We start from the raw sequence: 17625 nt of genomic DNA on the forward strand, positions 1-17625 counted from the left end.
TGTGATGGGATGAGAGTACACATGTGGGCTATTTAAAATGCATTTGAAATTAAGAAGTCAGCAACTTAAAACAATCATGAATATATATAGACTGCTATATAAAAACCTCATGGAAACTGCAAATCAAAAAACTATAGTAGATATACGTGTGTATAGGAATTGAAACATAACACTAAAGATAGTCATCATAATACTAAAGATAGTCATCAAATCACAAGAGAAGAGAACAAAGGAAGAAAGGGGGGAAAAAGACTTGCAAAAACAAAACCAAAACAATTAACAAAATGGCAATAAGAATATACATATTGATAATTACCTTAAATGTAAATGGATTAAATGCTCCAACAAAGAGACATAGAGTGGCTGAATAGTATACAAACAAGACTCATATATATGCTGTCTGTAAGAGACTCACTTCAGATCTAGAGACACATACAGATTGAAAGTGAGGGGATGGAACAAGGTATTCCATGCAATGGAAATCAAAAGAAAGCTGGAGTAGCAATACTCATATCAGACAAAATAAATTTTAAAATAAAGATTGTTACAAGAGACAAGGAAGGACACTCTGTAATGATCAAAGTGTCAATCCAAGAAGAAGATCATATCAATCATAAATATATATGCACCCAACGTAGGAGCACCTCAATATATAAGCCAAATGTTAACAGACATAAAAGGAGAAGTGGAGGACAATAATAATGGAGGACTTTAACACCCCACTTACATCCAGACGAAAATCAGTAAGGAAACACAGGACTTAAATAACACATTAGACCAGATAGACTTACTTGATATTTATAGAGCATTCCATCCAAAAGCAGCAGAATACACATTATTTTCAAGTGCACATGGAACATTCTCCAAGATAGATCACATGCTGGACCACAAAGCAAGCCTTGGGTAAATTTAAGAAAATTGAAATCATATCAAGCATCTCTTCCAACCACAACACTATGAGATTAGAAATCAACTACAAGAAAAAAACTGCAAAAAATAAACCTACAAAAAAACAAACATGTGGAAGCTAAACAATACGCTACTAAAGAACCAATGGATCACTGAAGAAATCAAGGAGAAAATCAAAAAATACCTAGAGAAAAAATAAAAACACAATGATCTAAAACCTGTGGGAGGGACTTCCCTGGCAGTCCAGTGGTTAAAGACTTCGCCTTCCAATGCAGGGGTTGTGGGTTCAATCCCTGGTTGGGGAGCTAAGATCCCACATGCCTTGTGACCAAAAAACCAAAACATAAAATGGAAGCAGTACTGTAACAAATTCAATAAAGACTTTAAAAATGGTCCACATTAAAAAAAAATCTTTAAAACCTATGGGACACAGCAAAAGTAGTTCTAAGAGGGAAGTTTATAGTGATACAAGCTCACTTCAGCAAACAAGAAAAATCTCAAATAAACAACCTAACGTTACACCAAAAGCAACTAGAGAAGAACAAACAAAACCTGAAGTTAGTAGAAGGGAAGAAATCATAAAGATCACAGCAGAAATAAATGAAATAGAGACTAAAAAACAATAGAAAAGATCAATGAAACTAAAAGCTGGTTCTTTGAAAAGATAAACAAAATTGATAAACCCTTAGCCATACTCATCAAGAAAAAAAGGGAGAGGGCCCAAATCAATACTATCAGTAAAATCAGAAATGAAAAAGAAGTTACAACTGACACCACAGAAATACAAAGAATCATAAGAGACTACTACAAGTAACTATATGCCAATAAAATGGACAACCTAGAAGAAATGGGAAAATTCTTAGAAAGGTAGAATCTCCCAAGGCTGAAGCAGGAAGAAATAGGAAACATGAACAGACCAATTACCAGTAATGAAATTGAATCAGTAATTTTAAAACTCCCAATAAAAAACAGTCCAGAACCCGATGCCCTCACAGAGGAATTCTACCAAACATTTAGACAAGAGTTAACACCTCTCCTTCTCAGACTATTCCAAAAAATTGCAGGGGAAGGAACATTTCTGAACTCATTCTGTGAGGCCACCATTACCCTGATACCAAAAACCAGACAAAGATATCACAAAAAAAAGAAAATAAAAGGTCACTATCACTAATAAACATTGATGCAAAAATCCTCAACAAAATACTAGCAAAACCCACAGATCAATCATTGTGATATACCACATTAACAAATTGAAGAATGCAAACCATATGATCATCTCAATAGATACAGAAAAAGCTTTTGATAAAATTCAACATCCAGGGGGCTTCCCTGGTGGCGCAGTGGTTGAGAGTCCGCCTGCCGATGCAGGAGACACGGGTTCGTGCCCGGGTTTGGGAGGATCCCACATGCCGCGGAGCGGCTGCGCCCGTGAGCCGTGGCCACTGAGCCTGCGCATCTGGAGCCTGTGCTCCGCAATGGGAGAGGCCACGGCAGTGAGAAGCCCACGTACTGCAAAAAAAAAAAAATTCAACATCTATTTATGTAAAAAAAAAAAAAAACCTCCAGAAAATGGGCATGGGGGAACATACCTCAGCGTAATAAAGCCTATATATGACAATCCCACAGCTAACATCATACTCAATGGTGAAAAGCTGAAAGTATTTGCTCTAAGATCAGCAACAAGACAAGGATGCCCACTCTCGCCACTTTTATTCAACATAGTTTTGGAAGTCCTAGCCACAGCAATCAGAGAAGAAAAAGAAATAAAAGGAATCCAAATTGGAAAAGAAGAAGTAAAACTGTCACTGTTTGCAGATGACATGATACTATACAAAATCCTAAAGACACTACCAGAAAACTACTAGAGCTCATCAATGAATTTGGTAAAGTTTCAGGATACAAAATTAATGCACAGAAATCTGTTGCATTTCTGTACGCAAACAACAACAGATCAGAAAGGGAAGTTAAGGAAAGAATCCCATTTACCATCGCATCAAAAAGAATAAAATACCTAGGAATAAACCTACCTAAGGAGGCAAAAGACCTGTACTTCAAAAACTATGACACTGATGAAAGAAATTGAAGATGACACAAACAAATGTAAAGGTATGCTGTGTTCTTGGACTGGAAGAATCAATATTTTAAAAATGGCCATATTACCCAAGGCAGTCTACATATTCAGTGCAATCCCTATCAAATCACCAATGGAATTTTCCACAGAACTAGAATGAAAAATTCTAAAATATATATAGAAATATGAAACACCCTGAGTAACCAAAACAATCTTGAGAGAGAAGAATAGAACTGGAAGAATCAGACTCCCTGACTTCAGACTATATTACAAAGCTACAGTAATCAAATCAGTATGGTACTGGCACAAAAACAGGGAGATTGATGGAAAAGGATAGAAAGCCCAGAAATAAATCCATGCACTTATGTTTAATTAATCTATGACAAAGAAGGCAAGAATTTACAATGGAAAAAAGACAGTCTCTTCAATAAGTGGTGCTGGGAAAACTGGACAGCTACATGCAAAAGAATGAAATTAGAACATTCTCTAACATGAAATACAAAAATCCACTACAAAAGACTTAAATGTAAGACTGGGTATGATAAAACTCCTAGAGCAAAACATAAGAAACCATAAACAAAACAAAAAGACAACCCACAGAATGGGAGAAAATATATGCAAACAATGAAACCGTCAAGGAATTAATCTCCAGTTGGTAGGAATTGTAAATTGGTGCAGCCACTATGGAGAACAGTTTGGAGATTTCTTTAAAAACTAAAAATAGAGTTATGATAGGCTCCAGCATCCCAACTCCTGGGCATATTTCTGGAGAAAACTAATCTGAAAAGATACATGCACCCCAATGTTCATAGTAGCACTATTTACAATAGCTAAGACATGGAGGCAACCTAAATGTCCATCGACAGCTGAATGGATAAAGAAGATGTGGTATATATACACAGTGGAGTACTAGTTAGCCATAAAATAATGAATAATGCCATTTGCAGCAACATGGTTGGACCTAGAGATTATCATATTAAGTGAAGTAAGTCAAACAGAGAAAGACAAATACCACATGACATCACTTTTATGTGGAATCTAAAAAAAATGATATGAATGAACTCATTTACAAAGCAGAAATAGACTCACAGGTATAGAAAACAAACTTATGGTTATCAAAGGGGAAAGGTGGGGGAAGGGATAAATTAGGAATTGGGATTAACATACACACACTCTATATATAAAATAGATGAACAACAGGAACCTACTCTGTAGTGCAGAGAACTATATTTGGTGTATATATATATATACTGAATATATATATTGAATCACTTTGCTGTACACCTGAAACTAATACAACATTGTAAATCAACTATATTTCAATTAAAAAAATAATGAAACAAAATAAAATTGGATGAGAGATAAACTAAACACTGTAAAAGCAATCAATCTAATTAGAAAATGGACAACAGACATGGAGAGACATGTCATTGCAGAGGATATACAGATGGCAAAGAAGCACATGAAAAGATATTCAAATTTATTAACAGATAAGGAGAAGCAAATTAAAATAACAATGGGATGTCACTGTAGTCCAATCAGAATGGCTAAAATCAAAAGTAGTAACAATACCAAATGCTGGCAAGGATATGAATGGTGCAACAAATCTGGAAAACAGTTGGCAGTTTCTTAAAACATTAAACACATTACTACCGTACTACTCAGCATGTGCACTCCTGAGAATCCATCCCAGCTATATAAAAACTTACGTTCACCCAAAAAACCTGTGTATGAATGTTTATAGCAGCACTATTCCTAATACTTGAAAACTGGAAGCAAACCAGATGTCCTTCAGTGGGTTAATTAAAGTGTGGTACATCCATAACATTGAATACTACCCAGCATAAAAAAAAAAAAGCTACTGATACAACAGTTTGGATGAGTCTCTAGAAAATTACTATGCTGAGAAAAGACAATCCCAGAAGGTTACATGCTGTATGATTCTATTTGTTCATCATTCTTGGCATGACAAAATTATAGAAATAGAGAACAGATTAGTGGTTGCCAGGAGTTAAGGAGGAAGTGGGAGCAGGAGAGAAGTAGGTGTGGCTATAAAAGGGCAACAGGAGGGATCCTTGTGGAATTGTTCTTTTTCTTGGCTGTATCAATGTCTATATCCTGGTTGTGATGTTGTACTATAGTTTTGCAAGATGTTAATTATCTGTGGGGAAAACCAGGAAAAGTGCACATGCAATTTCTCTGTATTATTTCTTACAACTGCATGTGAATCTACAATTATCTCCAAACAACTAGTGTAAAAAATTAAATTGTAAAAATAAAAGCAACATGCACCTTTATTTGTAAAAAAATTTTCTTTCACTCACACAGTGATATGGACTTCCCATTTGGGCTGCTCAGAACCTGTCTTCTATAATCCATTGCATAATTAAACTCCTGCTGTTCTTAGACTGAAACAAATCATTAAAAAATTTTTTTTAAAGACACTAAATTTGGGAAATAAAGCTGGCCTTATTTTTAATTTTGGACACATTTGAATTTGACTTGAGCATCTTTGAAATACTAATGCATAGAAATTTGAAATGCCTAATTCAAAAAATACTTTTTGCAAGATCATCATGACTATTTTAATGCTGGGGGAAGCTTCTATAAGAATAAACCTCATGGTTTAGAGATCAAAGGCTCTCCAGTTCTTCAGCGTCTACACTGACTCCAGAGCTACTTAACACTTTTATTGAATAAAACTAGAATAAAAATCACAGCTTTTATTGCCCTTTCATGGCTGCATGTAGTCTTTCCAATTAAAGTTTGAATACGTTGTATGACGGGTCAGTTTTCTTACCTGAAGATAAGAAGTTCTATATCTTTAGAAAAAGTCTTAATCATATTAACTATTATATTCATGATAAAAAATTGTACCCCATTTTAAAGTTTTTTTCCTTTCACTACAAAGAAAGAAAGATATAAACTGTTTCCAATTTGCATGACATATATAATAAAAAGTTTAATAATATCTACCCTTTACTGAGCTATTGTCTGCACTCCCTCAAATCCCTTCTTTATACTGTTTTAAAAGTGATCAAGACAAAAATATGAGAATTCTAACTCAATATGTTGAACTGATCCCAACTATTTGCATCTTCTCCACCCTTACATGCAATTAAAATGGTAAAATAAATATAAAAATAAGAATAAATCCATAGCAGTGATGAAGAGCAGGGAGTGATGCTATTAGAGACATTTGGGAACTTTTGAAAGATAAAAACAAATGGCTGAGTAATATTCCATTGTACATATGTGCCACATCTTCTTTATCCATTCATCTGTTGATGGGGAAGGGTAAGCTGGGATGAAGTGAGAGAGTGGCATGGACTTACATACACTACCAAATGTAAAATAGATAGCTAGTGGGAAGCAGCCGTATAGAACAGGGAGATCAGCTCGGTGCTTTGTGTCCAACTAGAAGGGTGGGATAGGGAGGGTGGGAGGGAGACGTAAGAGGGAGGAGATATGGGAATATATGTATACGTATAGCTGATTCACTTTGTTATACAGCAGAAACTAACACACCATTGTAAAGCAATTATACTCCAGTAAAGACGTTAAAAAAATGGTGTTGGATTTAGGCAGGGATTAGTTCTGACAAGTAAAACACCTCAACAGCTTATACATGGAGCAGTTGACTTTATTTTCCTACCACATGGTAGTAACTCTCTCAGTAAGGTGAAGTCAGGTGAAGCCCCTACTGTGGGAACTGGAGTAGGAGAGAGAAATGAAGCAGTATCCTAGGTAAACAAAAACGGTTTACCAAGAACACCAGATATTTGAGGAAAATTAGCAACCAAAAAGAGAGGAACCAAGATCAACAAATAAAGTAAATGACCTCTGAGAAAAACAAAAATTAATGCCAGAGAAAGATTGTAACCAGTTTCCTCAGAAAGATTTGGGAGATTATTGAACTCAGAAAATTAGGAACAGGTCATTTTTTAATGGAAAACAAGTTATTTTTTTAACTTGGAAAATAAGAAATGTTATTGAAAATTAAAAATAGGATCATCATACCTAAAGTCATAATAATATGCCTAAATGTTTCATGCCTTATCTAATTTGTTCTGATGTATTCCCCAAAGCCTAGAACAGTGCCTGACATGGCTGATGGTCAGTAGTATTTTTTGAATAAATTATAGAACACCAAATAGTAAAATATCCCAGAATATAAAACAAGAAAGATCAAAGAGATTCCATATCCATTTAATATGAACTCTAGAAGTAGGAGAAGAAGCCACAACAGTCATTAAGAGAGTGTGGTACTAGCACAGGAATAGATCAGTAGGAACACAGTAGAGTCCAAAAATGTAAACCCAGTCTATATTTGGAAATTTAGTACATGATAAAGGTGGCATTTCAAATCAGTAAAGAAATAAATGATGGTATTGGGACAGTAGGCTGTCGTTTGGTGGAAAAAATACTTAGAATTAAATTTTTCACCATATACCATATACACAAAATATTTCAGGTTGATTAAAGTTCTAAAAGAAAATACTACTGGTCTAGCTTCCCATTTTTACCACCCCACCTCATCCCCATTTTAAAAAGTATAAGAAGGCATCTAATTTTATTGCCACTGACTTGACAGGACATTGTTTTGTGTTGATATAATTTATCAATGGGCCAGTGTCTAGGAAGTCTGTCATCTCCATGTATGTCTACTGATGCCACTTTCTAATCTTCTGACATTCAGCTGTTTTCTCTGGGAACTCATTTTGAACCTTGGTTTTGCTTGGATAATTTAATATCACCATTGACTTTTGTTAGCACCACTTTTTCTTTGTGCTGACACCACTGTATCCCTGTAGTCCTATTTGACACTTTTTTTAGGAGGTTGATGAGGTCCCTTTATAATTAAGTGAATTCAAATGATTTAAAATCCACCTAAGTCCAAGTAAGTGGATTTTTTTAAATGTCCATTAGTTTAAATAATTTGAAAATAGCAGAGGAAACATAGAAGTGGATATTTGAAACTTAGGTTTCAATCCAGAGAAAATTTGGAATTAAATGTACACATTACCTATATCTCATTCTAGTTAGGAATTTTGTGTTCTCATTTTATTCATATGTGAATCATATCTGTCTGGGTTACAGTAATGTCATGAAATTCTTAGTATTGCATCAGAATGTTATATTTTATTTATATTTTGATACAGCATAAAGATATTCTTAGGAACTTGGTTCTGACTGATGAAGATAATCCAAAATAAGGGTAGAGGATGTGTGCTATCCTGTATGTGACACCAGTAAATTCACACATTAGTCCCTTAAAGGTAATAACTAAGATGGCACTGGCTTCATTGATGTGGGACCAGTGCAGTCTCAATAGGCCCCACGCTAAGAAGGGCCCTATGCGTGCGGTTTAATTTTGTAAGTGAAGTCTGTGGGAAAATGGAGCATGTGCTGGGGCTTGGAGCCTTGGCTCATCTGTGGTCCCAGCTCCTGCCATCTCCCCATATTACTAGGTAGGATTCTTGGCCACCTGACCCCCCAACCCTAGTGCTCCCAGCCAGCCCACCAACTGCTGATACAGCACTGAGACCCTGAGTGTGGGGATGGTCAAGATTGAGTGTATGTACTGAGTTGCAGGGCAAAACCCCTGGGTGTCTGTGAGGGTCTCCTCTCATCCTGTAAGTGTTCCTGTGCCCAAGGGAATGCAACAGTAAGTGGCAAATAGAAGCACCATGACAGTTCTAGAGAGAGACCATGGAATAAAGGAAAAACTTTTTTCCCTGCTCTTGGAACAAAGAGCCCCACATTTCCATGTTGTACTGTGTCCAGCAACTCCATGTAGCTAGCCTTGACTCACAATCATTCACGTGTCTACTCAGTTTCAGGTCCTCAGAGATATTCCCTAATCACTGCATAGCAGGGATCACCGACCTTTTCTGTATGGGACCAGAGAATAAAATAGTTTAGGCTTTGTGAGTCATATGGTCTCTGCTGCAACTATTCAGCTCTGCTACAATCACATGAAATATAAGTGAATGAGCCTGACTACGTTCTGATAAAACTTTATTTATAAACATTGCAATTTGGGTTTTATATAATTTTCACCTGTCACTAATATTATTTTTCCATTTTTTTCAACCATTAAAAGATGTAAAAAATATTCTTAGCTCACATGCTTTACAAAAGTAGTCAGAAGCCTGGGTTTGGCCCATGATCTATAGTTTGCTATCTCTAGTTAAGTAAATATGTGTGGGAGCAATTCCTTTGGAAGCTAGGGAGATATGAGTGCTGGACCACGGAGGCAGGGGAGATATTTTAAAGGCCCCACTTATCTTACACATTAAAACTTGGCAAATTCCACTTGTAATTTCAGTGAATTTGTGAAAACACTTTTTTTTTCTTATACTGAGTGACTTAGCAGGATTCCATCAGAATAGTTTTTTAAAAATAGAATATATTAAAATGAAAGTTTAAGCAAATATTCCAGACCCATCCTCTTTTATCTCCATTTTTAATACCACTACCATCTCTTTATTCTTTTCTCCCATTGCTATTATTTCCCCACACAGATACCTCTTTTTTTAAAATAAATTTTTATTTTATTTATTTATTTATTTTTGGCTGTGTTGGGTCTTCACTGCTGCACGCAGGCTTTCTCTAGTTGCGGCGAGCAGGGGCTACTTTTCGTTGCAGTGCGCAGGCTTCTCATTGCGGAGCATGGGCTCTAGGTGTGTGGGCTTCAGTAGTTGCGGCACATGGGCTCAGTAGTTGTGGCTCACGGGCTCTAGAGCACAGGCTCAGTAGTTGTGGCACATGGGCTTAGTTGCTCTGCGGCATGTGGAATCTTCCTGGACCAGGGATTGAACCCATGTCCCCTGCATTGGCAGGCGTATTCTCAACCACTGCGCCACCAGGGAAGCCCCCACATATCTCTTTTTAATTCTGCCTCTGTCCTTTGTGTTTTGAGGCACCATCTACTTGTCTCTAGGTTTGAATACATGAACGTTCCTTCCAATCTAAGCCCTTCATGCTAACTACTTATGTAATCGTGAGTAAATCATTTAAGTGAGCCACTGCATTCTGTGCTAGTTAGGATAAGTGGTTCTAGGGCCACCACAGACAAACCCAGAATCTCAATAGTTTAACATAAAGGATGTTTATTTCAACTTCTCATAAAGCCCAATTTGGGTTGAATGACCCTCCTTCATCTTGCAACTACATCACCTGGAGAGTAAGAGAGGGATGAAGGCTCACTTCTACTGTAACAGGTCAGTCAGTCAGTTACATGGCCTCAACCTAAATGCACATAAGGCTGGGAAATAAAAGGGAACCTAGCCTGTGGTTTTGTTGAGCACTAAAATGATGTGTAAAATGATCCCTTAAAACGGGTTGGCCAATGTTTTCTCTAAAGAACCAGACAGTAAATATTTTAGGTGTTGTGGATAATATGGCTTGTGTCACAACTTCTCAAATCTATCATTGTAGTGTTGAGAGCAGTCATAGACAATAAGTGAATGAATGAACATAGTATTCCAATAAAACTTTATATTCATAAACAGGAAGCAGGCCAGATTTCGACCACAGGCCATAGTTTGCTGATCCCTTTCTTAGAGCATGACTAACATATAATGATTCTCATTTTTCATCATCTCAGATGCTCAGAGAACTTTGGGCAATGACTCCTCACTGCCTCAATGTTCCTGAAGCTGGCTAATGATAACCTAAAGGCAGTTCTGAAGAAGCAAATAAGAATGAGGTCAGATGATCACTGATCAATGGTTTCTTCCCTTTAGAATTTCCATTAGCCTGTCTCCCTTCCTCCAGATATGTTATTTGAGATAATAGTACTCTGTTCAATGAAAGAAGGGGAAATATCATGTAGATTTGCATAACCGTATAGACTAAGAAGTCTATTCTGAGTCCCGATAGCATCCAAGCATATATCTTGTGTACTTCTGGTATAGGAGTGTATACATTTGTATTTCCCGCAAAAATAACCTTATCATTTAGCATCTACCCAATCGAGAAATCTATGAGTCACCCTAGACTCCTCCCTTAAAATCAACCTACACATCCAATCAGATGCCAACATCTAAAGAGCTATAACCACATTAGCATCTCCTAAAAACATCTGCTATCTCCAACACTGTTGCAGCTGCTTTACCTCGGGACCCCATTATGTCTTGGCTGGAATTCTGTAACATCCTCCTAATTAGTCTCCTTTCCTCAAATTCTGCCCTTACCTGTTCATTCTCTAAACTGCTAAAATGATTTTACTGAAATACAAGCCCAACTATGAAATCCTCTTGCTTAGAAATCATCCAGTGGTTCCTTAAAATATTCAGGTTAAAGACCAAACTCCTTAACATGGCATTAGAGCCCTTTATGATTTGTCCCCCTGCAACATCCAATATCTCACGGCTTGAACCCATCACTACCTTCGCATACTCTGCTCCACAGCCATACTGAACTGTTTGCAGTTTGCACTTTCCTTCTCCCCATCCTCTTTTGTTTGCCTACCACCTCTACTTCATCAAGAATCAACTCAGCCATCAATCACCTGCTTGTGGAAGCCTTTCCTAATCCCTTCTGTAAAGTAGAGGTTCACCTTTTACATTTTGCGTCCACTTATCATAACGCTTGTCACTCTACTATACTATACTGACACATAATCCTTGGATTGCTTGTCTCTTCCCTCATGCACCATCCCTCCTCCCACTTCAAGTCTATAATCACCTGGAGAAGAGGGACAATGGCTTACTCATTTTATTCCTATCATACTGCTTACCAAGGTATCCACAATTTAGTATACATTCAGCAAATATTTGTAGAATGAATCAATGCAGAAGAATAGTTTGTTTGCTTTCATGATTGCATAACAAATTGAGCTTTTCATGCATTTAAAACGTTGGGTGGTCAAGGTTCAGAAACATGTATTTAAGACACATAAGTAAAGGAGTCATACATATCATATCAGTTGGCTTGATCCTTGTAATGTTTATGAGAAGGAACATTATATAAATTTGGTCTGTTGCCTTTATACAAAGTGAAACAAAAGCAAAACACAACACAATGAAACAAAACCACAATGATGGACATACCTGTGTTTCCATTGCAGCCAGTGTCATATTCCTTGCCTTTTAATTGCTGTTATATAGTCTAGTAGAAAGAACATTGAATATGAATTGAGATTCAGTACCCCCAAGGAGAGACATTTCATGAGAAACCAAGTCTGACATTGAACCCCAGTCTTTCATACTTCAAAAGCAACTGAGTCCTATGTGGGTACTAATTTGAATTTCATTACTGAGTTCATGTGTCTTAATAATAAATGACTTACCCTCTTGTGTAACAATATATATGCCTTTCAACCTCTCCCATAAAAATAGTGCAGTGGTGAAAGTATGAAGGATATTATGATAATCTGCACACCTTATATAAAAAAAACTGTATAATACATTTCAATGTCATTGTCTATTTTAGATTATAGACTAAGTGATATGTACTTTTTTAAAAAAAACATGATGAGCTGGAAGAGACAGGGTAACTTGAATATTCTGCAGGAAAATAATTGTGGAATTCAGTGATAAAATTAACAAGTATTTTAGGGCAGTGAAAGTGTTAGTAAACCAAAAGTTTATTGTACTTTGGAGAAAGTAAAGTACAATAAACTCTATTACAAAGAGATTGTGGTTAATCTCTTATCAAGTATTACAAGAGATTGTTAATATTTCATTAATATGAATAAGAGGAATAAAAAGTAAGAAAACTTGGATTAATTCTTAGGAAATGTGCACAGTCCTGAGAGCCAAAAAGACTGCAGCTTTTCTGAAGGATGATGTTTGAAGCTCTGCTAAGCAGGAAAAAAAAATGAATATAATTAAAATTGTGGAAAAAACCAGAAAACTGCTATAGGGAACAATCCATTACTGATAAAGGGTATAGATTATATCTGCTGTTACTCCATGATTTTGCCTTTTGTGTTTAAATTGACTTTTCTTGCTATTTGGGGATTAATTTAAATCCTTAAAAAAGAAAATCAAACTCCACTACAAATACCAAGTAGATTCTTAGATCCTGGAAAATGTTCTATACAACTTTACTTAATTCTAATGATAAAATTCCAGCATATGGTACTTGGGGACAATATCTAATGCCACCAATTCCTTGGACTATATAGAGAATTTAAAAAAATGGAACTGCCTTAATTATGTTTCAATGTTGTAAGGGCCCTTTTATTATTAGATTCTATATCCTCAGAGTCTACAAATGCCAAGTCCTTAATAAGTATTCGTTGAATGAAAGGTGACTCAAAATTGCAACATTCTGAATTGATCATTAAGAGAAATTCTGTGCACTGTATTTTTGCAGTCTTCTGGGAAAATCTAACAAAAAGTCTAACTTATTTTATCAACTATGCCATGATATTTTTTCATTAAACAATTTTTTATTATTTAACTAATCGAGGGATTATTTAATGTCTCTCTGTAAAGCACAAGTATATTTTATATATAAAAAACAGCCAGTTTAACTGCAAAAAATCACTTAGATTAAATTGATGGGGAGATTGAGCTGAAGATGAACATGATCATATTAATACTCTCATCATACTCATTTATTTTAGCCTAAACAACGAACATCTATTGTGTCTTCTCTGGATTTTCATCGAATGAATCACGGCCAAGAATATTTTGAAATCAACACATCTACAGGGTGTACAAGCTTTACTTCCAGCCTTCCTGTTAGTCCACCCACCTCTTCTGTGGCAACTACAGAAGTCAAGAACGAGGGAACTGGCCATACAGGTAAAGTAGTTCGTTTATGCAGTTATATTTTTGAGCTTTTAAAACCAAAGCCCTTATGAGTTAGGGGACTTAAGAGGAATCTTCATATAAATCTCATTGTGTTTTTCATTCACCTACATGTGTGGCAATGTAGAGGCTTACCATTTTTGTCAGAGTGTGGTATAATATTCTTTTTGAATACACTAACGGCCTTTCAGTAGTTAGATATTAAAGATAGTGATTTCATGCCAGGACTTTAATGGCACCACCCAAAATGTGTGGAGAAATGTAATCATCATCATATTTTCAGGTCTGACCTTTAAACAGAACCAAAATCTAACCTTTTAACAGTTGAAATGGTTTCGAATAGTATGTTACTATGGTTTCTTAATGTAATATGTCACCTCCATGTTACATCAAAAATTTTAGAATAGACTGATATTTAGAAATAATGTGGAAGGACAATGCTGAGTTGTTTTACATTGAAAAGTAAAACTTTTAATTTCACAAAATAAAATGTTTAAGGTGGGCATTTATCTGCTTTAAAAAGTAGCATTTCATTATCTTACACTTAGATGGTTTGTTATATATTCTATTTAAGCACCTGAATATAAAGGCATTAGCGCATGGTATATAATGAAAGAGAACAAGTTCCTGAGTCAGTTCTGTCACTGATTTGCTAGATATTTTCCATCAAATCACTTAACTTCTCTGATCTTTAATTTGCTCCTCTGAAAAGGGGAAATAATATCTACTCTTTGGGTAGTTGTAGTAATAAATGAGCTTATTTATGTGAAGCATTTTGGAAACTATGAAAATTAATATTCTTACTTAGTATTATCATTATTGTTTAATATTATTTTTTCTTCCTTAATATTATTTTGTTTGAAATCTATAGTAGTTTTAAGATAAGAAGAGCCTACTGTACATCTGTACTCATGCCAAGGTGGCTGACTTTTTCTTGACTTAAAAGTATAATCTAAATAAATGGGTAAATCTACTGTTTATTTTATAAATGATTGCATGCACAAAAAATTAACCTTTATAAAAATGTCAAGTGTTAATAGAACAAAGACTAATACATAACAACCTCACAAACGAATTGTATGCTGCAAAACACTTCGAATAAGTGACCCAATGAATTTATTATAACAGAGAGCCATTTCAAAAGTAGCCTGAATTATAATTAAAGCTTCCTACTTGTTAGGCAACATATTATGTAATCTAAGTAACACTTAAGAATCATCAGAAAAAGGTGGGTAAAGGGGGAGACCTTTGGAGGTAGACAGACTTGGATGATATGAATGGGTTAGCATTTAACTAGAAACATCACCTTAGTATTAATATGTAGCAGGTAGATTTGAGTTGAGATGAGATTGGAAGTAGGGAGGTAGGGAGAAACAATGGAAAATATAAATGGATTTGAGAGATGCAAGGAAAGAGTAATCAACAGGTCATGGCAACTGATCAAAGGTGTGATGGTGAGGAAGAAAAGTTCAAGGAAAGCTCTAAAGTTTCTTGCTTAAGCAGATGAGTCAAATCTGACTGCCATTCTTTGAAATATGGAATATTTTTAGATGAGAAGGAAGAGAGGGATGGGTCATGTAGGACCTAACATAGGCCATTTTAAGAACTTTGGCTTTTACTCAGAGTGAAATGGAGAGTCATTTCAGGTCTTTCAGGAGAGTGATATGATGTAACTTCTATTTTATGAAAATTACTTCAAATCTTGTGTTGAGAATGGACTGGAGAAGGAGGATACGTGTGAAAGCAGGAAGGCCAGTAGGAGGTTATTGTAGCATTGCATTAAGATGAGAGAAGAAGTCAGCTCAGGTCAAAGGCAAAGCAGTGGAGGTAGAGAGAAATTGAGGGATGTTGGATGTATCTTTTAAGATTGGGCCTATAGGATTTCATGATAGAGTAGATGTAGTGCATGAGAGAAAGAGAAGAATTAAGGAAAACTGCAAGATTTTTGTCCTAAACAATTGTAAAAATCGTTTTTACTGTCATCTAACATGAAACAGGTCCTGGGAAGGGCAGATTTTGTGAACAGGGAGAAATACCAGTTCATTTTTTTAAATTGAAGTATAGTTGATTTACAGTGTTGTGTTAATTTCTGCTGTATAGCAAAGTGATTCATTCTTTTCCATTATGGTTTATCATAGGATATTGAATATAGTTCTCTGTGGTATACAGTAGGACCTTGTTGTTTATCTATTCTATATATAATAGCTTACATCTACTAAAATTAACCTCCCACCCCATCCCTCCCCCCCCAAAACCCCTCCCCCTTGGCAGTCACAAGTCTGTTTTCTATGTCCGTGAGTCTGTTTGTGTTTCATAGATAGGTTCATTTGTGTCATATTTTATATTCCACATATAAATGATATCATATGGTATTTGTCTTTCTCTCTGACTTACTTCACTTAGTATGATCATCTCTGTTTGCATCCATGTTCCTGCAAATGGCATTATTTTGTTCTTTTTTATGGCTGAATAGTATTCTGTTGTATATAAGTACCACATCTTCTTTATCCATTCATCTGTTGATGGACATTTTGGTTTTATCCATGTCTTGGCTATTGTGAATAGTGCTGCTATGAACATAGGGGTGCATGTACCTTTTTGAATTAGAGTTTTGTCTGGATGTATGCCCAGGAATGGGATTGTTGGACCATATGGTAACTATTTTTTGTTTTCTGAGGAACCTCCATATAGTTCTCCATAGTGGCTATACCAACTTGGATTCCCCACCAACAGTGTAGGTGGGAATGAACTCCTTTTCTACCAGGAGTTCATTTTAAGTTTGAGATACCTGTTAGATATCTGAATAGCTGTGTCAAGTAGGCAGCTGAAGTTTCAGTCTGAAGACAAAAAATGTGAACATTATCATTACATAGATGATATGGAGTAAGTGTAGATAGAGGACTGAAACCTGAGCTTGATGAAAGAGGTGATAAAAGGCGACAACAGCAAAGGAGTGTGAGAAGGAACAAGGTAGGAGGACATCTTCTGGTGAGTGCTGTGTTATGAATTTAGATGAAGAAAGTTACTAAGAAGGAGGGAATGGGAGGGGACATTCAAGGTGGCAGAGGAGTAAGACGTGGAGATCACCTTCCTCCCCACAAATACATCAAAAATACATCTACATGTGGAACAACACCTACAGAACACCTGCTGAAGCCTGGCAGAAGACCTCAGACTTCCCAAAAGGCAAGAAACTCCCCACATACATGGGTAGGGCAAAAGAAAAAAGGAAAAACAGAGACAAAAGAATAAGAATGGACCTGCACCTCTGGAAGGGAGCTATGAAGGCACAAAAGTTTCCACACACTAGGAAGCTCCTTCTCTGGTGGAAACAGGGAGTGGGTTGGGGGGAATCTTTGGAGCCATGGAGGAGAAAACAGCAACAAGGGTGAAGAAGGCAAAGCGGAGAGATTCCCAAACAGAGGATTGGTGCCGACCAGCACTCACCAGCCTGAGAGGCTTGTCTGTTCACCTGCTGGGGCGGGTGGGGGCTGGGAGCTGAGGCTCGGGCTTCAGAGGTCAGATCCTAGGGAGAGGACTGGGGTTGGCTGCATGAACACAGCCTGAAAGGAGCTAGTGCACCACAGCTAGCAGGAGGCAGTCCGGGAAAAACTTGTAACTTCCTAAGAGTCAGGAGACTATTGTTTTGGGGTGTGTGAGAAGAGGAGATTCAAGCCATCGCCTAAACGAGCTCCAGAGATAGGCACGAGCCACGGCTATCAGCGCGGACACCAGACACAGGCATGAAACGCTAACGCTGCTGCTGCATCCACCAAGAATCCTGTGTGGAAGCACAGGACACTATCCACACCTCCCCTCCCAGGAGCCTGTGCAGCCCACCACTGCCAGGGTCCCGTGATCCAGGGACAACTTCCC

General features: G+C 36.7%; 1 protein-coding gene across 8 annotated transcripts in view; it reads left to right on the forward strand.

The window, feature by feature from the left end:
* The window catches only part of ANKS1B (ankyrin repeat and sterile alpha motif domain containing 1B), a gene marked incomplete at both ends in the record, with an annotated part of 1149683 nt that overhangs the window by 508763 nt on the left and 623295 nt on the right, over nucleotides 1–17625 (forward strand). For all 8 annotated transcript variants that reach the window (XM_081250042.1, XM_081250054.1, XM_081250053.1 and 5 more), the window contains one exon: nucleotides 13563–13743. In XM_081250042.1, the coding sequence (XP_081106168.1) occupies nucleotides 13563–13743 (181 nt within the window). The remainder of the gene's footprint in view (nucleotides 1–13562; nucleotides 13744–17625) is intronic.

Source organism: Mesoplodon bidens (assembly GCF_964165515.1).
Source record: "Mesoplodon bidens genome assembly, chromosome: 11".
NCBI classification, from domain to species: domain Eukaryota; kingdom Metazoa; phylum Chordata; class Mammalia; order Artiodactyla; family Ziphiidae; genus Mesoplodon; species Mesoplodon bidens.